The 27,596-nt window shown below is 50.9% G+C and overlaps 2 protein-coding genes across 5 annotated transcripts in view; one reads left to right on the forward strand and one right to left on the reverse strand.

Moving 5' to 3' along the window:
- The window catches only part of LOC133357517 (ras-related protein Rab-20-like), an 8,013-nt gene extending 878 nt beyond the window's left edge, over positions 1-7,135 (forward strand). Inside the window, exons 1-3 of the mRNA XM_061575485.1 lie at positions 1-105; positions 1,659-1,855; positions 5,068-7,135. The exon at positions 1-105 is cut by the window's left edge and continues 878 nt beyond it. Of these exons, the coding sequence (XP_061431469.1) occupies positions 1,681-1,855; positions 5,068-5,606 (714 nt within the window). The 5' untranslated portion in view covers positions 1-105; positions 1,659-1,680 and the 3' untranslated portion in view covers positions 5,607-7,135. The remainder of the gene's footprint in view (positions 106-1,658; positions 1,856-5,067) is intronic.
- Positions 7,136-14,399: 7,264 nt separating this feature from the next.
- Positions 14,400-27,596, reverse strand: part of LOC133357487 (von Willebrand factor A domain-containing protein 5A-like) — a 43,399-nt gene continuing 30,202 nt past the window's right edge. For all 4 annotated transcript variants that reach the window (XM_061575442.1, XM_061575446.1, XM_061575444.1 and 1 more), the window contains exons 12-21: positions 26,581-26,739; positions 24,282-24,391; positions 22,819-23,054; positions 20,904-21,011; positions 19,023-19,103; positions 18,367-18,441; positions 16,975-17,058; positions 16,631-16,737; positions 15,776-15,899; positions 14,400-14,557 (exon numbers count right to left, since the gene is read on the reverse strand). In XM_061575442.1, the coding sequence (XP_061431426.1) occupies positions 14,457-14,557; positions 15,776-15,899; positions 16,631-16,737; positions 16,975-17,058; positions 18,367-18,441; positions 19,023-19,103; positions 20,904-21,011; positions 22,819-23,054; positions 24,282-24,391; positions 26,581-26,739 (1,185 nt within the window). In that variant the 3' untranslated portion in view covers positions 14,400-14,456. The remainder of the gene's footprint in view (positions 14,558-15,775; positions 15,900-16,630; positions 16,738-16,974; positions 17,059-18,366; positions 18,442-19,022; positions 19,104-20,903; positions 21,012-22,818; positions 23,055-24,281; positions 24,392-26,580; positions 26,740-27,596) is intronic.

Here is a 27,596-nt window from a genome sequence, read left to right on the forward strand (position 1 = left end):
CGGCTGCTGTTGTTGTTGCTGCTGCTGCCCGAGTTGGGAGCGGCGCTCGCGAGAGGCGCGTGGCTGTCCCACGTGACTCGGCGTGCTGGTCAGGAGGAGGATACGGTGAGTGGCGCTGGGTGAGGGTATGGGGTGAGGGTAGGTGGGTGAGGGTAGGTGGGTGGGGGTAGGGGGGTGAGGGTAAGGGGGGTGGGGGTAGGGGGGTGAGGGTAGGTGGGTGAGGGTAGGTGGGTGAGGGTAAGGGGGTGAGGGTAGGGGGGTGAGGGTAGGGGGGTGGGGGTAGGGGGTGAGGGTAGGGGGGTGGGGGTAGGTGGGTGGGGTATGGGGGTGAGGGTAGGGGGGTGAGGGTAGGTGGGTGGGGGTAGGGGGTGAGGGTAGGGGGTGGGGGTAGGTGGGTGAGGGTAGGGGGGTGAGGGTAGGGGGGTGAGGGTAGGGGGGTGGGGGTAGGGGGTAGGGGGTGAGGGTAGGGGGGTGGGGGTAGGTGGGTGGGGGTATGGGGGTGAGGGTAGGGGGGTGAGGGTAGGTGGGTGAGGGTAGGGGGGTGAGGGTAGGTGGGTGAGGGTAGGGGGGTGAGGGTAGGGGGGTGGGGGTAGGTGGGTGAGGGTAGGGGGGTGAGGGTAGGGGGGTGAGGGTAGGTGGGTGAGGGTAGGGGGGTGAGGGTAGGTGGGTGGGGGTAGGTGGGTGAGGGTAGGGGGGTGAGGGTAGGGGGGTGAGGGTAGGTGGGTGGGGGTAGGGGGGTGAGGGTAGGTGGGTGGGGGTAGGTGGGTGGGGGTAGGGGGGTGAGGGTAGGTGGGTGAGGGTAGGGGGGTGGGGTAGGTGGGTGAGGGTAGGTGGGTGAGGGTAGGTGGGTGAGGGTAGGTGGGTGAGGGTAGGGGGTGAGGGTAGGGGGGTGAGGGTAGGGGGGTGGGGTAGGTGGGTGAGGGTAGGGGGTGAGGGTAGGGGGTGAGGGTAGGGGGTGAGGGTAGGTGGGTGAGGGTAGGTGGGTGAGGGTAGGTGGGTGAGGGTAGGGGGTGAGGGTAGGGGGGTGAGGGTATGGGGGTGGGGGTAGGAGGGTGAGGGTAGGGGGTGAGGGTAGGTGGGTGAGGGTAGGGGGTGAGGGTAGGGGGGTGAGGGTAGGGGGTGAGGGTAGGGGGTGAGGGTAGGGGGTGAGGGTAGGGGGGTGAGTGTAGATGGGTGAGGGTAGGAGGGTGAGGGTAGGTGGGTGAGGGTAGGGGGGCGACGACTCGGGGTAGTGAGTTCGTCCTCTCCTCGCCGCGAGTCTGGTCGAGGCCAAGGCTAGGTCAGGGGTCGAGGCCGAGGCTGGGTCAGGGGTCGAGGCCGAGGCTGGGTCAGGGGTCGAGGCTGAGGCTAGGTCAGGGGTCGAGGCTGGGTCAGGGGTCGAGGCTGGGTCAGGGGTCGAGGCTGGGTCAGGGGTCGAGGCTGAGGCTGGGTCAGGGGTCGAGGCTGGGTCAGGGGTCGAGGCTGGGTCAGGGGTCGAGGCTGAGGCTGGGTCAGGGGTCGAGGCTGAGGCTGGGTCAGGGGTCGAGGCTGGGTCAGGGGTCGAGGCCGAGGCTGGGTCAGGGGGTCGAGGCTGGGTCAGGGGGTCGAAGCCAAGGCTGGGTCAGGCCGTTCGAAGCCGTGACCCCTTCGCCGTCATCCTCCGCCGCTCGCCCCCGCAGGTGCCGCGGGGTCCTTTGGGCGATGTCCACCCGGCCCGACTTCAAGGTGGTCCTCCTGGGAGAGGTGAGCGTGGGCAAGACGTCGCTGCTGCGGCGCTACACGGAGCGACGCTTCGAGGACACCATCAGCACCGTGGGGGGAGCCTTCGTCATGCGGGAGTGGGCCGGGCACACGGTGGCCCTGTGGGACACGGCAGGTGCGTGTCACCTTGGGGGGGCGGGGGGGCATCTTGGGTGGGGGGACAAGGGGGGGGGAATCCCTGGGTGGGGGGACAAGGGGGGGCACCTCTGGATGGGGGGACAAGGGGGGGCACCCTTGGGTGGGGGGATGGTGAAATGTGAACTACCTCGCCTGGTATACAGGAGGTCGTGAGTTCGATCCCGACCCTGACGCCTGCTGCTGTAGATTTGGAGTTTTGTGTGTGTCTCTCTCTCATCATCATCACGGTGGCTATGAGATGTTAACTACCTCGCCTGGTATACAGGAGGTCGTGAGTTCGATCCCGACCCTGACGCCTGCTGCTGTAGATTTGGAGTTTTTGTGTGTGTCTCTCTCTCATCATCATCACGGTGGCTATGAGATGTTAACTACCTCGCCTGGTATGCAGGAGGTCGTGAGTTCGATCCCGACCCTGACGCCTGCTGCTGTAGATTTGGAGTTTTTGTGTGTGTCTCTCTCATCATCATCACGGTGGCTATGAGATGTTAACTACCTCGCCTGGTATGCAGGAGGTCGTGAGTTCGATCCCGACCCTGACGCCTGCTGCTGTATATTTGGAGTTTTTGTGTGTGTCTCTCTCTCATCGTCATCACGGTGGCTAGGAGATGTTAACTACCTCGCCTGGTATACAGGAGGTCGTGAGTTCGATCCCGACCCTGACGATGCCTGCTGTATTTTTTGCGTGTCTCTCTCTCTCTCCCCGTGGCCGCGTGGATTTTTCTCTGGGTTCCTTACGGTTTTTTTCCCTTCACATTCCAGAATCAACGTCACGTGTTTAGAGTGTTTGGCTGGTGTACATTTCCACGTGCTGACAAGCCACTTAGGCGAGCTATCATTCATGGTGACCAGGTCGCTTCTGAAGAATAGCTGTATAGCTCAGTGGGCCTTCACCTGATGAAATTTAAAAAAAAAGTTGTTTAGTTTCATTTAAATCGACTGAGAGTTCTGTGATCAGCGCAACCTTCAATTCCGCGCAACGGTTGACGATCCGTCCTCCTTGCCAGGGTTACAGGGTCCAGACCCCTGTGGGAAGTCAACAGTGGCTAGCCTGCGGAGAGACTGTCCACCACCATGAGAATGTGGAATCTCCACCTTCTAGCCACAGAATGAGATATTTTTTTTCACCATAATCATAACATTTTATTATACCGCAGGAATCCGATTAACTATCCAGCTCCTTTGCACAGATGGCCGTTCAGGTGGCGGGTAAGAACGCTACGACAACAAACGATAACTAACGTACTATAGTAGTACGAAGCACAAGAAAAAAGGTAAATTGGTCAACCAAATTCTTAGGTTTTTTTCAGTAAAGTCACGTCGGTAAAAAATAAAAATAAAAAATAATTCGTGACTGCAAGGATTCATATTCTTAGGTTTTTCGGTAAAGTCACGTAGGTAAAAAATTAAAATTAAAAATAATAAAAGTAAAATAAAATAAAAAATAAAATCACGACGTTTCGGAGGCAAAACAAGCCTCCGTCTTCAGGTGGAACCGTCACAGCAAGATTGCTTGATTTTTTTATTTTACTTTTATTATTTTTAATTTAAAATTTTGACCTACGTGACTTTACCGAAAAAACCTAAGAATATGAATCCTTGCAGTCACGAAAGCTTCAAATCTAGAATGGTCATCCAAACGCATGCAGTGACAACTAAAAAACATTTATTTCGTTTGCTCGTTTTTTTTTATGACGGGGTCACGGGCGAGGGTGGACAGACTCCTCCCACTTCCACCACCAAAAGACAAAGATCCCCCGTGTAGCCTGTAACGGACTGTCGGGGCAAGTGCTGTTCGCGAGTGGCACCTATTGATGGCCGGCACGGCACACGAGGGGGGTGGGCCGCCTTTGTCTCCCCGGTGCCGATGTTTACACACATCGCCACCGGCTACTCATTATTGAGGCTGAGTCGACCTAGGGGAGGGGCCCAGGACCGTTTCAGATAATCGTCACCGACGTCGTTGGCCGTGGGCGGGAATCGAACTCGGGTCGCCGGGTTCGTAGCGCGGCGTAGCGCTAACCGCTACACCGCCCCTCCACCATCACCACCATCACCACCACCATCACCACCATCACCTCTACCATCACCACCATCACCTCCACCATCACCATCATCACCTCCACCGTCACCACCATCACCTCCACCATCACCACCATCACCACCACCATCACCTCCATCACCACCACCATCACCACCACCACCTCCACCATCACCACCATCACCACCACCATCACCACCATCACCACCACCATCACCACCAGCACCACCATCACCACCACCACCATCACCACCATCACCACCATCACCACCACCATCACCACCATCACCACCATCACCACCACCATCACCACCATCACCACCATCACCACCACCATCACCACCATCACCACCACCATCACCACCAGCACCACCATCACCACCACCACCATCACCACCATCACCACCATCACCACCACCATCACCATCATCCCCACCACCATCACCAGCAGCAGGCTCTGTGCCCTGGCCCAAAGAGAGGAATCGGCGCGTTTCAGTTTGACTCGGCTGCCCCATCCACGTGACCCGGGGGATCCAGCGAGCACGTGGTGAGTCGACTTGGTGCAGTGCAGCGCTTGTTTGGATAAGAAACAACAACTGCCCGTTGCGCAACGTTCGCTTGGAGTTTGTTCCCGACTCCCTCCCTGTCTGCACTTTGGTCTCCCCGCTGTTCTGCTCGGACACGCCCGGGGCCTGTGCAGCGTTATCTCCACAACCTCGGTGAACCCGCACCTCCTCTTCCTCCTCCCCACATTGAACCCTGCCGTGACCCCTCACTAACCCCGTTCTGCCCCCAACCTGACCCCAATGTGACCCTAACTTGACCCCATGGTGACCCCACCCTGTCCCCATGGTGACCCACCCTGACCTCCCATAACCCCACTGTAACCCCACCCTGACCTCCCATAACCCCACTGTAACCCCACCCTGACCTCCCATAACCCCACTGTAACCCCACCCTGACCTCCCATAACCCCACTGTAACCCCACCCTGACCTCCCATAACCCCACTGTAACCCTACCCTGACCCCACTGTAACCCCACCCTGACCCCCCATAACCCCACTGTGACCCTACCCTGACACCACTGCGACCCCACCCTGACCCCACCGCGACCTCACCCCGACCCCACCGTGACACCCCGACCCCGCAGGCAATGAGCGGTTCCACGGGCTGGGCTCCATGTTCTGCCGCGGGGCGCGCGCCGTGCTGCTGGTGTACGACGTGACGAGCCGCGCCACCTTCGCCGCACTCGAGGAGCGTTTCCTGGGCCTGGCCGACTCGGCCGACGCCGACTGCATCTTCGCTCTCGTCGGCAACAAGGCCGACCTCCTGCCGCCGCCGCCCCGGAGCGACGAGAGCCGCCTCGGGGCGCCGGCGGCGGACGGGGAGGAGACGGAATCGCGCCCACGGGAAGTGACGGAGGAGGACGCTCGCGAGTTTTACGGCCGCATCCTCCGCTACCGCGACACCGTGGCGGGGAGCGCCGCCGGTGCCGCCGGGACGCGGCGGCCGGCGATGCCGGCGGCGGAGCGGGCCTGCTTCGTGGCGAGCGCCAAGAGCGGCCGCGGCGTGGACGAGGCGTTCGAGGGCGTCTTCGAGATGCTCGTGCCGCGGCGTCGCGATCCGTGTGGCACGGTTCACCTGGACGGTGCGGGGAAGCGCCAGCGCGGGCGCTGCTCCTGCTCCTGAGTGTCGGCGGCGGTGGGGGGTGGCGGTGGACCGGCGCAATCGCCTGGGGCGAATGTGGATACAAAAACAAGAGGCGATTTCCTGCTCGAACGAGCGGCACCGAAGCATCGGTGCCCATCATGTCACGGCCCTGCGGAGCTAGCATAAGCGAGGGAAGTTCCACATTGCTGTGGCGGGGATGTCCGGTTGTACGTTGAACTTATTTCGCACCGTACGTAGCCAACCTTGCCAATCGGAGGCGCGGCGGATGAATCTAACCAGAGGACAAGCTGCTACTGACTTTCCCAACTCTGCGCTATCTACTTTATCGACTATGCTGGGATGATGATGGGCCGAGTCAACCTCCAATGAGGATTTGAACTTCCAGGCTTTCCGATTGTTGCGAGCCACTCTCCCACCCGCCGGGCCGCCAGGCTGCAGAAGCCGCAGACGCGGCCGTTAGGGGCGCGGGGTGACTCGGTGGTGGTGGTGGACGCGGGCACGGCTCCTCGTCACCCCGTGCTGCTGCTGCTACCTTCCCAATCACCTGTGGTTCCTCCTCCTGGTGCCTCCGAGTCATCCATTCTCCTCCTCCCCCCCCCCACCGAGTCATCCTCTCTCTTTCTCTCTGTCGTCCTCTCTGAGTCATCCTCTCTCTGAGTTATCCTCTCTCTCGAGTCGTCCTCTCTTTCTGTCGTCCTGTCTGAGTCATCCTCTGAGTCATCCTCCGAGTCATCCTCTCTCTCGAGTCGTCCTATCTCCCTGAGTCGTCCTCTCTCTCGAGTCGTCCTCTCTCTCTGTCGTCCTCTCTGAGTCATCCTCTGAGTCATCCTCTGAGTCATCCTCTGAGTCATCCTCTCTCTCGAGTCGTCCTCTCTCCCTGAGTCGTCCTCTCTCGAGTCGTCCTCTCTCTCTGTCGTCCTCTCTGAGTCATCCTCTGAGTCGTCCTCTTAGTCATCCTCTCTCCGAGTTATCCTCTCTCCCTGAGTCGTCCTCTCTCTCGAGTCGTCCTCTCTCTCTCTCTTGAGTCGTCCTCTATCTCCCCGAGTCGTCCTGTCTTTCTCTCAGAGTCGTCCTCTCTCGCTCTCAGAGTCGTCTTTTACGAGAGCGAGTGACTTGCACGCTACGAGTTGAAATCATCACAGGAAGACCTCGCTGCAGCGCTCTCAAGATGCGTTGCTGGGGAAGCGAGCAGCGCTAATCGAAACGGCGCTAAACGGGGGTCGTTATACCATTGCTTTCATAGGGTTGCGTTCCCGAGAGCGCTCCTTCGCACGAGCAACACGCGATGGCTTCATTGGGGTGTCGGTAATAGCGCTTATAATAACAACGGATGGTAAACATTATTTTTAGTAAATAAACATCATTATTTACAACAGTAAACGTTGTGTACCGTACCCACGAGTGCTTTCTACCTCTACACGGCAGCGGCGGGAGAGGGGGTTGAAGGAGCTGCTGCTGCTGCTGTACTCCCAGTTCGGGGTCACTCTCAGCGAAGAGCTCCAGGAGCTCCGTGCGTGATCTTAGCCGACGATGCCCTCCAGTCCGAATCTCCACACTCTTTGGTTCTTTCGGTAAAGTCACGTCGGGTAGAAATAAAACTAAAAATTTCGATTTAAAGCTTTCGTGACTGCAGGGATTCATCTTCTTGGTTCTTTCGGTAAAGTCACGTAGAAGGGAAGTAATAAAATAATAAAAATAAAACATAATAATATAATTCTCACGACGTTTCGGCTACAACGCAAGCAGCCGTCTTCAGGTGCTTGCGTTGTAGCCGAAACGTCGTGAGAATTATTTTATTATGTTTTATTATTTTATTACTTCCCTTCTACGTGACTTTACCGAAAGAACCAAGAAGATGAATCCCTGCAGCCACGAAAGCTTTAAATCGAAAAGGGAAGGAATGTTAATAGTGTGTAGCTGCAGGTCCTCTTCACCCACGTGACGGGCCTCGGGGTGCACGACGCCCGGTATCAGGGGAAGCCTCCCTCTCGTGGAGCAGCAGTCGGGACGGCAGTGCACGCTGTACCCCATCTCCAGACCCCGTTGTGGAGCACAACAAGCGTGGGTGCACACTCGGACCTCTTCCGAGACAGTCGGCCGGTAAGGTTGGAGTGGCGGCCGGATACATCTCGGGATGTGATCCCTCTGGTGGAGACGAAATTTTTTTTTTCCTTTCTGCCGGTGACGTGAAGCAAAACGATTTCTTGGGGTGTCCACCTTGATTAACTTTTAATTTTATTTTTTACCAACGTGACTTTGCCGAAAAAACCTAAGAGTATGAATCCTTGCAGTCGCGAAAGCTTCAAATCTAGAATTAATGTCGACCTTGGCTCCGACACGGCCACCAGCACCCTGGGGAAAGCCTGCACAGCGAGGCGGCTGCCCGAATGGTCGCGTTTTGGTCGGACGGGTGACCTTACCGTGATGTTGCAACGCAGATAAATAACCATTCTAACGTCGGCCGTTGCTTGACGTCAGGATAATGACACGCCGACACCTCAACCGCACCTACGAAAAACCATTTAAAAGCCACCGTGCGGAACCACCGTCTGCTCAAATATTGAACAGTAAAAGTCACTACACGGTTGTGTGTTTTTAGATACCTTTAATTCGCTACGTTGACGCCCAAGTGTGCCGCTGTGGAATCGAGCACGTGTACAAGTCATACCCCCCCCACCCCGGGGTTACATGGGGACGGGGGGAGGAGGTGCGACGAAGAATATCGAAACGTCAACGCGGTTTACAGGGTAGTGGTGGGTGGTGCTGCTGGTGGGTGATGCTGCTGGTGGGTGGGTGGGTGCTGGTGGTGAGTGGTGCTGGTGGTGGGTGGGTGTTGGCTGGTAGTGGGTGCTGGTGGGTGGTGCTGGTGGCTGGTGAGTGGTGCTGGTGGGTGGTGGTGCTGGTTGGTGCTGGTGGGTGCTGGTGGGGAGTGGTGCTGGTGGGTGGTGATGGTGGGGAGTGGTGCTGGGTGGTAGTGGGTGGGTGGTGAGAGGTGCTGGTGGGTGGTGCTGGTGCTGGGACGGTGCTGGGTGGGTGGTGAGTGGTGCAGGCTGGTAGTGGGTGCTGGTGGGTGGGTGCTGGGTGGCTGGTAGTGGGTGCTGGTGGGTGGGTGCTGGGTGGCTGGTAGTGGGTGGGTGCTGGGTGGCTGGTAGTGGTGCTGGTGGTGGGTGGTGCTGGTGGAGGCGAAGGCTTGAGAGACGACGGACGAGGACGGACGGACGGACGATGCTGTCTGCGACGTGAGCGTGGGGGTTGAGACGACGGCTCACGGGGTAGCGGCGGTGTTCACAACACAGCGGCGACGTCGTTGCGAAACGACGCAGAATGTGGGAGGAGACGTCAAATCGGCGGTGTCACTGGATGTGCGAGTAGTTGTAAAATCTCATTGAACGCAGTCGATATTATTTTCAAACAAATACACAAGGTGGCTCATACCTGATAACCCCTTATCAGTATTCTAGATTTGAAGCTTTCATGACTGCAAGGATTCATACTCTTAGTTATTTCGATAAAGTCACGTAGGTAAAAAATGAAATTAAAATTAATAAAAATAAAATAATAAATCACGACGTTTCGGAGGCAACACAAGTCTCCGTCATCAGGTGGGACCGTCACAGCCAGATTTGCTGCATCAAGTGCCCTACCTTATTACACACCAATTCAGACCTTATTGGTCACCCCGTGCCCCCTTATAAATATCAACGTTCATCCTACAAAGTTCCATCACAAGGGAGAAACACAAACAAATCGACACTTCTTTTTGCCCGTATTGAAACGTCTGTACGCCGTATGGACCAGAAAACTCAATTTCCCTGTACAAGAATACGGGGTAAACCGTGTGGGTTGACGGCTATGATGACTTGTCCATGCTGAAAAATGACCCAAATGTACGAACTTTAACATGTTCCCTATTTTTAAATCCTTTATATTAAGTTCGCTTGCTTGCTTGCTTGCGTGTTTGCGTGCTTGCTTGCTTGCTTACGACCGTGCAAATCTTTCGGTCGTTTTTTAACCCACTTCCCGTGATCCAATCGAGCTGACATTTTACACACAGACTCGTTGTGCGAGACAATTAATGTTCGTAAAAAAATTTTCCCAAAATTTTACACTGTTTAGGGAAAACAAATGTAATATTTAATTACCAATTGCTTAATACTGGCAGACAATCATCTAACCCATAGGTGGCAGCCATCTCAAGCCAGAGGACGAGAGGACTCTAGCCGCCACGCATATAAAGTATTTATAGTGAAAAACTTTGTTTTTACGGGTTATACTTGTTTAACCCACTTCCCGTGATCCAATCGAGCTGACATTTTCCACAGACTCGTTGTGCGTGACAATTAATTTTCGTGAAATTTTTTTTCCAAAATTTTACACTGTTTAGGGAAACATTTTTTAATATTTAATTACCAATTGCTTAATGCTGGCAGACAATCATCTGACCCATAGGTGGCAGCCATCTCAAGCCAGAGGACGAGAGGACTCTAGCCGCCACGCATATAAAGGATTTAGAGTGAAAAACTTTGTTTTTACGGGTTAATTTTTTTTTGCCCGTATTGAAACGGCTGTACGCCGTATGGACCTAAACTCTCAATTTCCCTGTACAAGAATACGGGGTAAACCGTGTGGGTTGACGGCTATGATGACTTGTCCACGCTGAAAGATGACCCAAATGTACGAACTTAAACATGTTCCTAATTTTTTTACCGATATGTACAAATTCCAAGAAACTAACAATACAAGAATCTGACAATTTAACCGGAGGTCATATTCTTGGGTCTTTCGGTAAAGTCACGTATAAAGGTTCAAGGAGCAATCTTATTCTCTCCGAGATCAGGGCTTGGCCAGCCCTTGAACAAAATCCGTTGAGCATTGGGAGAAGTGACAGCAGCAGATGTGAGCGTAAAGGCGATCGGGCATTACCTTGGTGTCGCGACATCTCTACCGAAATGTGAGCGACTCGATCGGGTGATCATTATTGTCTCGAAGATTTGTTAAAAGATCTAATAGTTGCGTGGAAAGCCTCCCCGTCGAGGCGGTTAAATCTTCACTCAAAGCTTTCGTGACTGCAGGGATTCATATTCTTTACCGAAAGACCCAAGAATATGAATGCCTGCAGTCAAGAAATCTTTAAGTCAAGATATAACAGGAGGTGTTCAGATGTTCAAACACCAGTTAAATACCTTTGCGCAAGGAATCAAGTCTGCATTAACCACTCACGGCACTTGTGTTGAACATGTAAACAAACATGCTCTGATAATGCACGTGTAAGGGATCTGCGACATCTCCGCTTTCACGACAACATGCACCAAATCACACGCGCGGCAATACGCTGGATGGGGGTCAGGGGTTAAAGGGCAGTGAACGTCACCGGGTCCAGAGGCGTGCCAGACATGAACAGGAATTGGGAGCGAGGGCGGAGATGGAGAGGTTAAAAAGTATAACCCGTAAAAACAAAGTTTTTCACTATAAATCCTTTATATGCGTGGCGGCTAGAGTCCTCTCGTCCTCTGGTTTGAGATGGCTGCCACCTATGGGTCAGATGATTGTCTGCCACCATTAAGCAATTGGTAATTAAATATAATTTTTGTCCTAAAAAAAATGTCAGCTCGATTGGATCACGGGAAGTGGGTTAAAAAACGACCGAAAGATTTGCACGGTCGTAAGCGCGCAAGCAAGCAAGCAAACTTAATATAAAGGATTTAAATAAAAAACGACCGAAAGATTTGCACGGTCGTAAGCGCGCAAGCAAGCGAACTTAATATAAAGGATTTAAAAAGGGGCTGTGGGACGCGTAGTGGGGTTGGTTTTGGAACGAGCGTTGCTGTGCGTTGGAGAAATAAAGAAGTGATTGAATGATTCTCCGACTCCTCTTCATATGCATTGCCTTTGAAACGGATTGGCCTACACCGGCGACAGCAGCCTTCTTGATAGCCTCGTCTCACCAGTGTGAGACCAGGGAACGCCTTCAAGTGAACAGTGCAAATGCAATTGCATGTTTTACCAGGAGTGGTTAATGCAGACTTGATTCCTTGCAAAAAAGGGTTTAAGGTGGAGCGAGCCCAAGACTCAATCCAGATGCTCGCGATGTTCTCCCTCGCTCGGCGAATCGAAATCGACGTTAGCAGCAGCGGGTGAGGAAGGTTTGATTGGCTGAGAGCGTAACGTTTGAGCATCTTAACACTATATTTCGATTTAAAGCTTTCGTGACTGCACGGATTCATCTCCTTGGTTCTTTCGGTAAAGTCACGTAGAAGGGAAATAATAAAATAATAAAAATAAAACATAATAAAATACAATTCTCACGACGTTTCGGCCACAACGCAAGCAGCCGTCCTAAGGTGAAGAACAGTTCTGTCGGAAAGACAGCGCATTCAGACGCTGTCTTCCCGACAGACCTGTTCTTCACCTGAGGACAGCTGCTTGCGTTGTGGCCGAAACGTCGTGAGAATTTTTTTATTATGTTTCATCTTAACACTCCTGTTTTATTGGCATAAAAGGTCAAACCAGTTGTTATTTTTCATACTTTGCTGGTGGCAAAAAGGTCCCGTGATCTAACACAGAGTAGGCGAGGAAACGCGCAACTGAATGAAGACGGGGAAAAAGAACCCATTTGCTGCAGATGAGTTTAATGAAATGCAATTATAGAAGAAACAAACGGAGCCATAAACTCGCAGGACCAGATTCACATTCTGACGCAGCAAACTAAAACGCAATTATTTTAAATGGTAACTTCTGTATTTCACACGTACGTACATTAGAACTTCTTTCGCGCCGTACGTAGCCAAACCGGGCTAATATCGTTGAGCAAGGTGCCATCGGTAAATTTCAACTGAACATCGGATTCATATTCTTGGTTCTTTCGGTAAAGTCACGTAGAAGGGAAATGATCAAATAATACAAATATTAAACAATAGATGGATTCGTCCATCTGGCCAACTGCCAAATCGCTGTCTGTGGTGCTGACGTTAGGAAAAACCGCCACTTATTTAAAATTTTCTTGCTGTGGATTTCACACCTGATGATGATTGCTTGTGTTGCAGTCGAAACGTCGTGAGAATTTTTTGTTTGTTTTATATTTGTATTACTTTATTATTTCCCTTCTACGTGACTTTACCGAAAGAACCAAGAAGATAAATCCCTGCAGTCGGGAAAGCTTGAAATCGAAAAACTGAACATCGGATAAATTTCGATTTAAAGCTTTTGTGACTGCAGGGATTAATCTTCTTGGTTCTTTCGGTAAAGTCACGTAGAAGGGAAATAATAAAATAATAAAAATAAAACATTAAATAATTCTCACGACGTTTCGGCCACAACGCAAGGACGGCTGCTTGCGTTGTGACCGAAACGTCGTGAGAATTATTAAATTATGTTTTATTATTTTATTATTTCCCTTCTACGTGACTTTACCGAAAGAACCAAGAAGATAAACATCGGATGGTCGAGCAACACTTGCCGAGATGCCAATACGGGCCCCATCCGATGCACAGGAGTTAAAACTAGCAACATCGATCAACTACAGCAGCAGTGAACCTGTAGTGAAATTCCTCACTGTGCAGGGGATCACTTTGAAATGTAACAAGAAAAGTTTTTGTTTTTTTATAACCACTTACTGAAGAGGTAAAAATGTTACGAACGGCGTGCCCACAGATTTATGGGCTAATTCAGGGGTAGGGCGCCCCACGTAATCCCCTCCATCTCCTCCCTCCCCCTCCCCTCCCTCCGATGGCTTAAATTTGGCCTTCCGTGACATTAACTTGAGATCACTTACAGCTTATAATGTAATTTTTTTGTGTTTTTTATATTGTATTTGTTACAAGAAGCAATGTTAAAAAAAAAATACACACCCTAAAATCACAATCCGATTCAGAGGGGGGGAATGCACAATGGAATGCTACAGGAGTGACTGCACAGCATTCGACTCAACTGGGACTATGTACGATGTCTAAATAATTTTACGTCGTACGGAGACAACCGTGCTAAAATCGGAGGTGCGGGGGAGACGTCAACAACCTAAACACAAGAAGCAGTTCTGAAGAAATTAGTTTTCCAATCGAGGTCGTGCTCCCCTTTAAACTTTACAAACCTCGCTGCTCAGCCAATTGGGGGAAATTCCATATTCTCATGGCGAGGGAGGGGTGGGGTGGGGTAGGGGTGGGATAGAAAAAGTGCTTCTCAGTTTAATCGAATCCCGGACGGAGGGGGTTGACGTGCAACCCCGATCACAAACGAGAGCTCAACGAAGCGCCTCATTGTCAGCGTGGGGACGTCCCATAAACGTTGTCTCGAGTCTTCCCGCCATGACATTTCTCAGCGCTGAGAGTGCCATTTCCAGTTTACAGGGGTCTCAACACCTCCCCCCCCCACACCCGCCCAACACCCCCCCCCACCCCTCACCAACCATCCCACAACACACATCGTATGCGTTGCTTAAAAATAAACAAAACATTTGGTACCATGGCAAAAAACACAGCAGAGCATGACAACTAGATCTTACAGTACACTGGCGTTGTGCCCACGCGAACTGCGAATGTTGGCCAAGTCATTTGCGAGCCGAGATCTCCTCAGTGATTCTAAATGTGAAGCTTTCGTGACTGCAAGGATCATACTCTTGGGCTTTTTCGGTAAAGTCACGTAGGTAAAAATAAAAAAATAAATTTATAGAAGTAATAATAGAAATAAAATAATAAATCACGACATTTCGGAGGCAACACAAGCTTCCGTCTTCAGGTTTCACGGTTCCACCTGAAGACGGAAGCTTGTGTTGCCTCCGAAACGTCGTGATTTATTATTTTATTTCTATTATTACTTCTATTAAATTAATTTTTTACCTATGTGACTTTACTGAAAAAGCCTCAGAGGATCTCCTCACTGCATCGACGAGTTTCTCGCCACGCAAATGTCCGAGGGCTTGACGGACGAGCCGAGGGCCTTGTTGGCGGCCTCGACTGCGGCGGCGATGTCGATTCCTGAAACAACAAAAAAAATCAAATCGGTGGCCATCGTCAGCAGTTGCCCCGCCGTTGTTTCTCAACTGGAGCCGATGCCCAAAATCGGGCACATTTACGGAATACACCACGCCGCCGTTGACCCTGGCCATTGACCGAGCAACCCAACGTTCCTACCAGCTCCCTCCGCAGGACAATGTGTTGTTTAAGTTAAGAAATTGGAGTTGCTCCGTGATAACACTTTCCTGCTCCCGTACAGAAGACTGGGCCCACTAAGTGGATGATAGCAGAGCCACGCCGATCAACGTCAATCAAACTCCGCCCACTGTTGTAAAGATCTGGCAACCACTGTACTGTAGAGGCGATCACGTGGATTTCGGATTAACCGGAGCTAACATATTTTTGTTTGGTTTAAAACACGTGCCTTGTAATACACATTTCCAACAATAACAATGTCGTATAACTACTTACAGATTCTTAATTTGGGCTTAAGGGAAAATCCACGAGTTGTTAATTTACGTCAAAATCTCAGGTACGCGATCAATGCGCAAAATCGGATGAACCACACGCGGAAAATCCAGAGATTGCTGTAGTTTAGTCGAGGAAGCGACTTAAATGTGGCCAACGTGGAGCGAGGGCAGAGGTCGCAACCGGGTACCCGATACCCGTACCCTACCCGATACCCGGCTACCCGTACCCGGCCGGGTACGGGTACGGGTACCCGTTTGCGACCATGGTGCGGCCGGGTACGGGTACGGGTAAGGAATCAAAACCCGTTTGCGACCTCTGAGCGAGGGTGATCATTCCAGAGCGAGCCTCAACGGTTTGCGTGCGCGCGCACCACACGGACGCCGCCCCTCACCACCGATTCACAATTACCTTGCTCTGTGTTCTTTTCGGTAAAGTCACGTAGGTAAAAAACTAAATAAATTACAATGAAAACAACTAAATTAAAACAAATCACGACGTTTCGAAGGCAACACGAGCCTCCGCCATCAGGTAGCCGCTCCACCAAAACGACTGCTGCGTATGAAGAGAGCTATTTCTGAGACGCATGTTTATATGGGATACTCGAGGGGGGAGCAGCCAAGTGGCCGAGGAGGGAGAGAGAGCACGTGGCATCGTGGGGGGGGGGGAGTTGGGCAGGGTAGGGGATTGGCTGAATAAAGCCGATAGATAAGCATCTTGTGATACGTGGATCTTTGCACTCACGAAAACTTCAAATCTAGAATTGATTACCTTGCAGGCCGAGCCACAGCGAAGCCTTCCTGGAGAGCAGATCCCACTCCAGCTTTTGCTCGGCAGCGCGGTACTGCAGCCACACCAGCGCCAGCACCGTGGCCCACACCTCGCTCGCCATGTCCTGCTCACGCACAACACCACCCGGGCGTGGGCCGAATCAGAATATTTAATTTTACTGGAGAAATACGATGAGCTATAAAGCTGCGTTGGGGCAAGCTCCTACCACCACCTGCTGTGTTGGGAACGATCCTACCCCCTGCTGCATTGGGGCCGACTCCTACCCCCTGTTGCGTTGGGGCTGACCACTACCCCCTTAAATGTCGATTTAAAGTCTTTCCGACAGACCTGTTCTTCACCTGAGGATGGCTGCTTGCGTTGTGGCCGAAACGTCGTGAGAATAATTTTATTATGTTTTATTTTTATTATTTTATTATTTCCCTTCTACGTGACTTTACCGAAAGAACCAAGAAGACACTACCCCCTTCTGTGTAAGGGCCGCCCCTACCCCCTGTTCCGTTGGGGACGACCCCTACCCCCTGCTGCGTTGGGGACGACGAGCCATACCTAGTGTGACGCAGCTCATATCACCGATGACGCCACAAAGCCCCGTCCATCACCCCCCATCCAGCGGCAGACACGGGAACGCAGGTCGAGACATTTAACCCGCCCCCCCCGGCCTCCCCCCCCCCCCCCCGCCCGCTATTTTTGTTTCAGCCAATTGCCCCGGCTGCAATCAATCACTTCTCAAGCTTTATGCTTCTCCAGCTCTTTGGGCGTGCGGGGGCTTTGCTCGCGACGCTGCCCGTTCTCCCAGTGGGCGGGGGGACGAACGAAACCGCCTGAGGCCCTCACCTGCGGAGCCTCACTCTGAAGGGTTTTGATCGGGATCTGGAGCGCGACCGCCAGTTGCTCCAAACTCTCCCACGATCCGTTCGCCTGCTGCAAATGGACCAGGTGACCTGGTGCGGTACAACACACAGAGGGGAGGGGGAAGGGAAGGGGGATTTGGCCGTCCCAGAAGACCACGGCCCACGGTTAAAGGGTGGCAAGCCCGGGGAAGTCGTGTTGCCACGCGCGGCAGATTGAGAACGTGGTCTTGGCGGCTGGTCTTATGTATGTTGAACTTCTTTCGCACCGTACGTAGCCAACCACTCTAACCGGAAGTGCGGGACGCACACCGACTCCGCGCGACTCACTCATCTCGACGCAGTAGGGGCTGGTGGTGCTGTTCGAGCGCGAAGGAGTCTGCCACATCTGCTGCGATCCTTGCCGGTATTTTTCTGCAGGGAAGAATTGGCAGCCATAAATACAGGTGTTTTTTGGGTTAGATCGCGTAAATATATAAATGTGTCCGTAAACCCGCCGCCACCACCCGACACAGCCAATGAGTAAGGTTTGCCAAGTAAACTGAACATGCCAATTCGTTACGAGGACAGCACACCGATGTGTTGCAGAGCAAAGCCACAACATTTATAGGTTTGCAGAATCAACATTTCACTCTAGATTTGAAGTTTAGCTGCCGTGCAGTTTACTGCTAGACATCTAGTTTAGATTAAATTTTATAAACATATCCATACTCCCAGTCTGTTACCCCACATTACCACACGTTGTTTTGAACTCTATGCGTTACTAATTTACCCGGCAGCATAACAAAAGGCGGCTTATCTACTTCCACCATCTACATTACAAAGCCTCAGTTTGAACTCCAATCGTTGCTCGGGGTACACAACGCTACCTCCCAGTCCACACCACCCGCCCCCACACTCACCATGCCCCCTCCCCCCATGACTATATAATTACTCGTCACAGCCACCTCTGAGACACACTTAAGCGTCGCTAAGTTGTCCCCACCTGAAGAAGGACGCTTGTGGTGCGCCCAAAACGTCGTGATTTAATTTATTTTAATTTTTTACCTATGTGACTTTACCGAAAAAAACAAAGAATAATAACATTTCACTGTTATTGTCACTATTACGACCACTGCTACCTCGGACAATCTTTAAATAAATTCCCAGTACAGTGACGGTATCGACTGGCGTTGGGAGTTTGATGCAGGTACAACTTTCACGTTTTCCAACCCACGTGGTCCATGTGTCATAGTTCTCCAAACGTTTCTTAAACGGAAATACAAGTTCCATGAAATAAAATTGCATCTTTACCTCCGCTCGCCCATCACCGTGAAACCACCCAAACCTGTTCGTTGCCTCTTTTTATTTTTAATTTTTTTTTTATTTTACTTTTATTAATTTAAATTTTTTACCTACGTGACTTTACCGAAAAAAACCTAAGAATAAGAACATGAGAATCTCATTGTAAACGCTTTGCCCACTGACATAAAGTAAAAACAAGACTTTTTATTTTACCAGGTAAGGCCTCACTAAGTTTTACTGAATAGCTCTTTTTTCAGAAGCGACCTGGCCACAATGCACCATCATACTTTGAAACTGGAAAAAAAGGCCCCATCTAGTATCAATTTACTTATCAGGATCGAACTTTAATTGATCGTGGCTGATTATTATAATGATTACAGTGTGCAGCACCGTGCAAAGAGACTTTGAATGCGAAAACGAACTTTGGATGTCACTTACTTTCCACGGTCATATTGGAGATTTGCGCCTGAAAGACCCTATGGCTTCTTCGCTGAGATTCCCTCGCACTGGAAGCTGAGAAAACACAAGACGGCAAATATACATGGTCAAGAAATTCACAAGCCCTCATCGTAATATACAGAGAAATGCCAATAGTCTGCTCATGAGCTCCGCTGTGTGGCCAATTTCAGCGAATCGTGACAAACCCAGCCATACCCTCTGTATGATCCACCCAGCCATGCCCTCTGTATGACCCACCCAGCAATGCCCTCTGTACATCCCACCCAGCCATGCCCTCTGTATATCCCACCCAGCCATGCCCTCTGTATATCCCACCCAGCCATGCCCTCTGTATACCCCACCCAGCCATGCCCTCTGTATGACCCACCCAGCCATGCCCTCTGTATACCCCACCCAGCCATGCCCTCTGTATACCCCACCCAGCCATGCCCTCTGTATGACCCACCCAGCTATGCCCTCTGTATATCCCCCACCCAGCCATGGCCGACATTGGGACTATCACAAGTCTTGTAATTCGCTTCACCACGAAGCCAAGGGCAACCCACGATGAGAGACCGTCGCACGCGACAACGGACACTGCAGCGGTATCGCAGGCCCCCCCCCCCCCCCCCGTACGTTGGAGGTTTTGTGCTTACTCGACATTTCTTGCGTTGGCGACGAAGAGCGGGTAGATGCACCCGAGCCATATCCCGACTCGGCAGCCTGGAGTTGGTGCTCTGCAAGGCAAAAGTGTCTCATCATCGTCATTGGAACATCATTTGCCAGTAAAAAATATAATTGTTTTTTTACCCTTCTATCTGGCAACAAAACTGACACCTTTTTTACAAGGAGTCATGTTTGCATAGACCACAATACCTGCAGTCATAATGCAAACAAAAACATAACTCTGATAATGTATGCACTGTCCTTGAAGTTGATAGGAAAGCTGTCTCGGGTGTGGACCAAAGAGCCTAGTCTCACATGGGTTGGACCAAATGACGCCAAAAGGCGCAAAACTCAAAGACAATGCACCATCAGAGTATGAGAGCTCGGGGTAAGCATTTACACCATTGGAACCTCATTTACCAGTAAAAAATATGATAATTGGTTTTTTACCCTTCTATCTGGCAATAAAACTGACACCTTTTTTACAAGGAGTCATGTTTGCATAGACCACAATACCTGCGGTCGTAATGCAAACAAAAAACATAACTCTGATAATGTATGCACTGTCCTTGAAGTTGATTGGTCCACACCCGAGACAGCTTTCCTTAGAGCCTAGTCTCACATGGGGTTGGACCAGATGACGCCAAAAGGCGCACAACTCAAAGACAATGCACCATCAGAGTATGAGAGCTCGGGGTAAGCATTTACACCATTGGAACCTCATTTACCAGTAAAAAATATGATAATTGGTTTTTTACCCTTCTATCTGGCAATAAAACTGACACCTTTTTTACAAGGAGTCATGTTTGCATAGACCACAATACCTGCGGTCGTAATGCAAACAACAAACATAACTCCGATAATGTATGCATCATCGTCGAGAGACACTTTCTCACACCCGCCAGCCCACACACGGCTTACCCCGTGGTTCTCTTGTGCAGGGAAATTGAGTTGTCAGGTCCATAAGGCGTACAGCCGTTTCAATACGGGGACAAACGCATATTTTTTTTGTCTACGTGTTTGTGTTTTTCCCTTGTGATGGGACTTTGTAGGATCAACGTTGAGATTTATAAGGTGCACGGGGTGACCAATACGGTCTGAATTTGTCGGTGATAAAGTAGGGCACTGATAAGGTTTGCGTTCTGCTTTTGCCACATCGTCAAAAGTGGAACGTACCGACGATTTGTCAGGGCGTGTCATCGTCAGGATTCATATTCTTGGTTCTTTCGGTAAAGTCAGACCTGGTCTTCACCTGAGGACGGCTGCTTGCCTTGTGGCCGAAACGTCGTGAGAATTATTTTATTATGTTTTATTTTTATTATGTTACTTGTGAAGTCTTTAATAAACCCTTGGCAGAAGCCCTTAACTTACCTTTGTCTCCGAGTGCGTCCGTGGGAGCTTCTCTACACTAGTAATGAATTGGCATGTTTTGTTTACATGACAAACCTTACTAATTGGCTGTGTCGGCGGGTTTAACGACACGTTTATATTTACGCGATCTAACCCAGAAAACCTGTATGATGGAAAGCATGTTCGTTTGCACGTTTTACCATAAGCATGATGTGTGTTTGATGCAGACTTGATGATTCTAGATTTGAAGCTTTCGTGACTGCAAGGATTCACTTGATACAGCAAATCTGGCTGTGACGGTCCCACCTGATGACGGAGACTTGTGTTGCCTCCGAAACGTCGCGATTTTTATTATTTTCTTTTTATTAATTTTCATTTCATTTTTTACCTACGTGACTTTACCGAAAAAACTAAGAGTACAGACTTGACGACTTGCAATCGGTGTCAATTTGGCGTACGAACAACATCATCATCGATAAACAATGAGGGCTCGGACTGACGTTACAAATTCCAACACTTACGCTGAGACGTTTTCTTGGACTGAGCTCCAAAGCCCATCCAAGCCCCATGCCGATGGTGAGAGAAGTCAACAGGCACGGCATCCCTGGCAACGTGGTAGACCATGGGGGCTTCAAAAGATAACAAATATGCACAGGTGGGGGAGAGGGGTGGAAGAGAGGGTGATTAATAACAATGGTCAACAAAAAAAAACATTTTTTTCTGGCCTGGACTTTTGCAGCTGTTTTAGACTAATTTCAGGGTGCCGATTCCAAATCTGATCTCAGATTTGCTCTATCCCATCTCATTTTTATGCTATCGGCATACCCCATTTTCATTCATCTTACCCGAAATTAACTCTGCACTTATGATTGCAAGTTGTTGCGAGTCAGTGACTGCTTTAGTGTTACAATATGGTGCTGTATTTTTAGGATAGTGTGTTTATAATATAATTTTATGTAGATATCCACATTTATTTAATATTTTTCTTCTGCAGTTTTTATTGAAAATGCAATATTTTATATCTCAAAAACCTGATGTGATAGACAAAAACTGATGACAGATTTGGAATCAGCACCCCAAAATTACATTAAAACCATTGGAATACCTTATGCCAGAAAAGTGTGTTGACCAGTGTAATCTGTGTCACGTAAAGGATAAGGATTTGGATGTACAGTCAACTTGCTTCTATCGGCTCGGCATCTCAAAAAAGCCATATGTCACAACTATGCCATGATAATTGGTTTTTTTACCCTTCTATCTGGCAACAAAACTGACACCTCTTTTTTACAAGGAGTCATGTTTGCATAGACCACAATACCTGCAGCCGTAATGCAAACAAAAAACACAACTCTGATAATATATGCACTGTCCTTGAAGTTGATTGGTCCACACCCGAGACGGCTTTCCTTAGAGCCTAGTCTCACATGGGTTGGACCAGATGACGCCAAAAGGCGCACAACTCAAAGACAATGCACCATCAGAGTATGAGAGCTCGGGGTAAGCATTTACACCATGCTATGCTGCAGTGGAGCCACAACCCAACCGCGCCACGCCCCCCACCACCAACCCCCGCCGGCGGCAGCTATCCCTGTGTGGCACAAGGTGGAACGCAGCACTGACCTGCACGTCGGGAAGGACGGCGGCAAAGTTGCTCGTTGATAGATTTAAAAATGTACATGATGCGAATTGATCGCCTTTGAAAAGTTTGGGCCATGACGGAAAAAAATCCACGCGACCACGGGGAGAGAGACGTGAAAACCCCAAATGCACAGCAGGCGACAGGGGCGGAAGGTCGAACGCACGGCCTCCTGCATACCAGGCGAGGCAGTTAACATCTCCTAGCCAGCTATGCGACCCACGGCGACTCATCATTTACCATTCATCAGAGGTCGCAAACGGGTTTTGATTCCTTATCCGTACCCGGCCGCACCAGGGTCGCAAACGGGTACCCGATACACGTACCCGGCCGGGTATCGGGTAGGGTACGGGTATCGGGTACCCGATTGCGACCTCTGGGATGAAGCCATGTTGCAGGCGCGGGTGGGTTGATTCTAGAAACTTGAATTGTGAGAAGAGACAAGACGTTGGGAAACGAGTGACAAACGGTGCACTCACCAGTGACTCACGGCATACCCGTACCCGGCCGCACCAGGGTCGCAAACGGATACCCGTACCCGTACCCGGCCGGGTATGGGTACCCGTACGCTACCCGTACCCGTACCCTACCCGAAATGAGTGACAAACGGTGACTCACCAGTGACTCACGGCCTACCCGTACCCGTACCTGGCCGCACCAGGTTCGCAAACGGGTACCCGTACCCGGCCACGGGTAGCCGGGTATCGGGTAGGGTACGGGTATCGGGTACCCGATTGCGACCTCTGCCATTCATACCACGCGCCCACCCACCACCCAACGAGGGTCTAACCCCAGCTCACCATGAGGATGGGGCCGTGGCACGGGACGGGCCTGCATGGCCTCAGCGATGGGCGACTGGGGCGAGGTGTCGACGGCCACGAACACGGTGTAGCGCGACACGACGCCCGCCTGCAGGCTCACTGCCACGGACCTCTGCCTCGCGTCGTCGCTGGGACCGGCGGCGCTGGGATCGTCACCCAAGTCCCCGACGAGGTGGCGGATGAGCGCCTTGGCCAGCAGCCGGTGCAGCACGAGCCTGCCGATGAGAAGGCGCCACACCGCCGAAGACCCCACCTCAGATTAGTGGCGAGGTTGGCTACGTCCGGTGCGGGTCCCTAATAGCAACACAACTAAAGTTTTGTTCGCATCGGGTCAAAGTTACGAGCGCTAACGTGACCCCCGCTTACAGACAGGCCATTCGGACAGAGCGAGTGGATAAACACTTTCAACCTTGGTTTGAGAATGTTGAGAATGACCGAGTTTGTCAACAGAGACAAGGAAGTGGCCGGAGCTTGCGGAACACGTGAATGTGTGCATGCGAGGAGGGGAGCGGCGGTGTAGCGGTCAGCACCCTGCGCGACAAACCCGGCGACCAGAGTTCGATTCCCGCTCACGTCCACCAACAGCAGTGACGATTAACTCAATCGGTCCTGAAGCCTCCCCTAGGTCGACTGGACCTCAGATGAGCACCTGGCGTGGTGGTGTGGAAACGTCGCCACTGGGGAGGCAAAGGTGGCCTTCGTAGGTGCTGCTCGCAAACAATAGTGTTGGGTCTACGGGCAGTCTTGAGTCTATGGGCAGTGTTGGGTCTATGGTCAGTGTTGAGTCTATGGGCAGTGTTGGGTCTATGGGCAGTGTTGTATCTATGGGCAGTGTTGGGTCTATGGGCAGTGTTGGGTCTATGGGCAGTGTTGGGTCTATGGGCAGTGCTGAGTGTATGGTGCAGTGTTGAGTCTATGGGCAGTGTTGGGTCTACGGGCAGTGTTGAGTCTATGGGCAGTGTTGAGTCTATGGGCAGTGTTGGGTCTACGGGCAGTGTTGAGTCTATGGGCAGTGTTGAGTCTATGGGCAGTGTTGAGTCTGTGGACAGTGTTGAGTCTATGGGCAGTGTTGAGTCTATGGGCAGTGTTGAGTCTATGGGCAGTGTTGAGTCTGTGGACAGTGTTGAGTCTACGGGCAGTGTTGAGTCTATGGGCAGTGTTGAGTCTATGGGCAGTGTTGAGTCTGTGGACAGTGTTGAGTCTATGGGCAGTGTTGAGTCTGTGGACAGTGTTGAGTCTATGGTGCAGTGTTGAGTCTGTGGACAGTGTTGAGTCTATGGGCAGTGTTGAGTCTATGGTGCAGTGTTGGGTCTATGGGCAGTGTTGAGTCTATGGGCAGTGTTGGGTTTATGGGCCCTTGCCTCAACAGTCTGTTAAGGCTACACGGAGAGGGGGGGGGGACAGGGAACTTTATTGTGATTGTCGTTGTGCGTCCGTCGTACCGAGCATTGTGGTCAGCAGGCTTGCTGGAGAACACGATGCGATTCTCAATCGGCTTGCCGCACAGCGAGTACTTGAGCACAGCTGTGCCCTGCCACGGATCCGCTGGGAGCTGCACGACGAGACAGACGCGTACACGGGGTAAGGCGATGGTCACGTGACCCAGGCAGTGGTGTCGTCTTATTCCGCCGCAGCTTGCTGTTAAACCGTCACGTGGCGGGTGCGCCATCGTACAACGTGGCGTATAAATAACAGCATTGGTGAAGAGAGACAAAAGAAAGACAAAGATCCCCCCCCCGTGTAGCCTTAACAGACTGTTGGGGCAAGTGCTGTTAAGCGAGCAGCTATGAAGGCCAGCACGGTACGCATGCAGGTGGGTGGCCAGCACCACGCCCTACCGCCTTTGAGAAACACACACACACACACACATATACAAATACACCTGAAACATGGATATTAACTGCGCTGGAATATTCGTTGTGTGAATGAATGTTGACCTTCTTTCGCACCGTACGTAGCCAACCGTGCTAAACCGGAGGTGCCGCGTGGAATGGACAACAAACCAAATACAAAAAGCAGTTCTAAAGAAATTCGTTTTCAATCTGGATTTCAAGGTGCACAGCTCCAGTGGCTTCCTAACACCAGAAGAAAGAGCGTTCCAGACGGCCGCAGAAGCGCATCTTAAAGCGCGCGATGCGGTCACCGTCTTTGTTCGATGGCCAGCCAAAAGCCGCTGCGAGGATGACCGGAATTCGTGGAGGGGATGTGAGATGTGAGAAAGCCATGGGCAGGTGCAATAAAACTGAATAGCAGAGTTCTAGATTTGAAGCTTTCGTGACTGCAAGGATTCATACTCTTAGTTATTTCGGTAAAGTCACCATGTAGGTAAAAAATGAAATGAAAATTAATAAAAATAAAATAATAAAATCACGACGTTTCGGAGGCAACACAAGTCTCCGTCATCAGGTGGGACCGTCACAGCCAGATTTGCTGCATCAAATGAGGCAGGGATTCAAGATGCAAGCTCTTAAATACATCTTAAATTGCATCTTGAATCCCGGCCTCATTTGATGCAGCAAATCTGGCTGTGACGGTCCCACCTGATGACGGAGACTTGTGTTGCCTCCGAAACGTCGTGATTTTATTATTTTATTTTTATTAATTTTAATTTCATTTTTTACCTTCGTGACTTTACCGAAAGAACTAAGAGTATGAATAGCAGAGATCAGACATTACCTTTCCCTCTGTGGTAACTGCTGGCGAAAGAACATTGTACTCTCTAACAACACTTGCGCGTCTTCCTAGGGGGGTGCCACGGTGGTGAGATGGTAACTACCTCATCTGGTATGCAGGAGGTCGTGGGTTCAATACCGACCCCGACTCCTCTATATTTGGAGTGTGCATATAATCTCTCTGCCCGTGGTCGCGTTAATTTTTCTCCGAGTCCTCCGGTTTTTCCCTTCCACATTTAGAGTCGACACGAGTTTCGAGTATTTGGCTGCTATAGATGTCCACGTGAAAAGCCACTTCGTTGAGCTATCATTTGTGCTAGATAGCCAGGTCGCTTCTGAAAAAGGTTACGTAGTTCAGTGGGTCTGACCTGCTAAAATAACTTTTAAAAAATATTTAATTGTTTAGTTGCAAAGCCTGGGTAGGCGCAATAAAACCGAAGAGCAGAGATGAGTCATCATCTCTCCCTCTGTGGTAACTACTGGCTAAAGAACAGGTCGCTTGTGAAAAACATTGTTATGTAGCTTAGCAAGCCTTACCTGGTGAAATAAAAACAGTTTAATGGTTTCGTTTCAGTCTCCCCATCCCTTCGACGCTGCGATTAATTTCGAGACAAACAAAAAAAAGAATTTTTCCATTTAAAGCTTTCGTGACTGCAGGGACTCATCTTCTTGTTTCTTTCGGTAAAGTCACGTAGAAGGGAAATAATAAAATAATAAAAATAAAACATTATAAAATAATTCTCACGACGTTTCGGCCACAACAGAGTCTCTGTCTTCTCGACAGACCTGTTCTCAGACCTGTTCTCCACCTGAGGACGGCTGCTTGCGTTGTGGCCGAAACGTCGTGAGAATTATTTTATTACGTTGTATTTTTATTATTTTATTATTTCCATTCTACGTGACTTTACCGAAAGAACCAAGAACAAAAAAAATAATGACAGACGTTCGCAAACGCCCTGAGGACGATTGTTGAAGGTCGCTTTATAAATGAGAATTAATTTTATTAGAACCGCCCTGGACGCACGCACGCACGCACGCACGCACGCACGCACGCACGCGCGAGTCTCACCGTCCCAGTGAACTGCGCGTAGACAATTGTCTTCTCTCCTATGAAGATGCTTTCGGGAAGCTGGGGCACCACGGTGGCAACGATGCCGGGCGGGAGAGTCCATTCCAGCTGGGGGTTGTTCAGCGACGGCTGCATTGCGCACTTGAGCATCCTCAGCACCTGCGGACCGAGGAAGAAACCATTTGTAACCGTGGCGTAATGTACTAATAGGGTTTTTCCCCTTTTTTCTGGCAACAAAACTGACACCGTTTGCAAGGAATCATGCTTACATTAGCCACAATACTTGCAGTCAAATGCAAACAAAAAACAATACTCTGATAATTTATGCACTGTCCTTGAAACTGATTGGTCCACACCAGAGACAGCTTTCTTTGGAGCCTAGTCTCATATGGCGTTCGACCAGATGACGCCAAAAGGCGCACTGGAGGTCCCATGATGACGTGGCGTAATGGCTTAGAGTTACTTACGTTATAATTAATTGCTGAGAATTGCTTGCTTGCATGTACAGCAGAACCCCTCTTGACGACGGTGATTGGTTTCACGAAACCGGTTGTCAAGTGATTTGGTCATTAACCGAGCATAGGAAACACATGTGTAATGTGAGGGTATATCCGGGTGGTTGATTGATCACACCTCGTTACGATGATTGGCTCTGCCGGTCCTGGCCCATAGCCAATGGGGACAAGTCTAGGGGCGTGGCCCTGACGTCATGGGAAGGTGACATCTGCAAGTAGATGATTGGTTCTGCTGGCTTTAGCCACAGCCAATGGGGGGACGAGTCAGGGGCGTGGTCCTGGGACCGTACGATGGAGTCCGGAAGATTCCATGGAGGTTAACCAGGACTGGTGGAAAGGTACCACGTGACCCGGGTATTAAAAGGGGTGGAGACGGTCAGATCTGGAACGAACGGAGGGTGAGGCCACGCTTGAGCGGGGGTCCAGGCCTGCCACGTGGCAGCGCGAGTCTCTCTCTCTCTCACGCTGTCTGTCAGCAGCGTGAAGGAGTAAGACAGGAGT

This window comes from Lethenteron reissneri, chromosome 58 (genome assembly GCF_015708825.2).
Source record: "Lethenteron reissneri isolate LAM-NWPU_2019-01 chromosome 58, ASM1570882v1, whole genome shotgun sequence".
In the NCBI taxonomy this organism is placed as follows: domain Eukaryota; kingdom Metazoa; phylum Chordata; class Hyperoartia; order Petromyzontiformes; family Petromyzontidae; genus Lethenteron; species Lethenteron reissneri.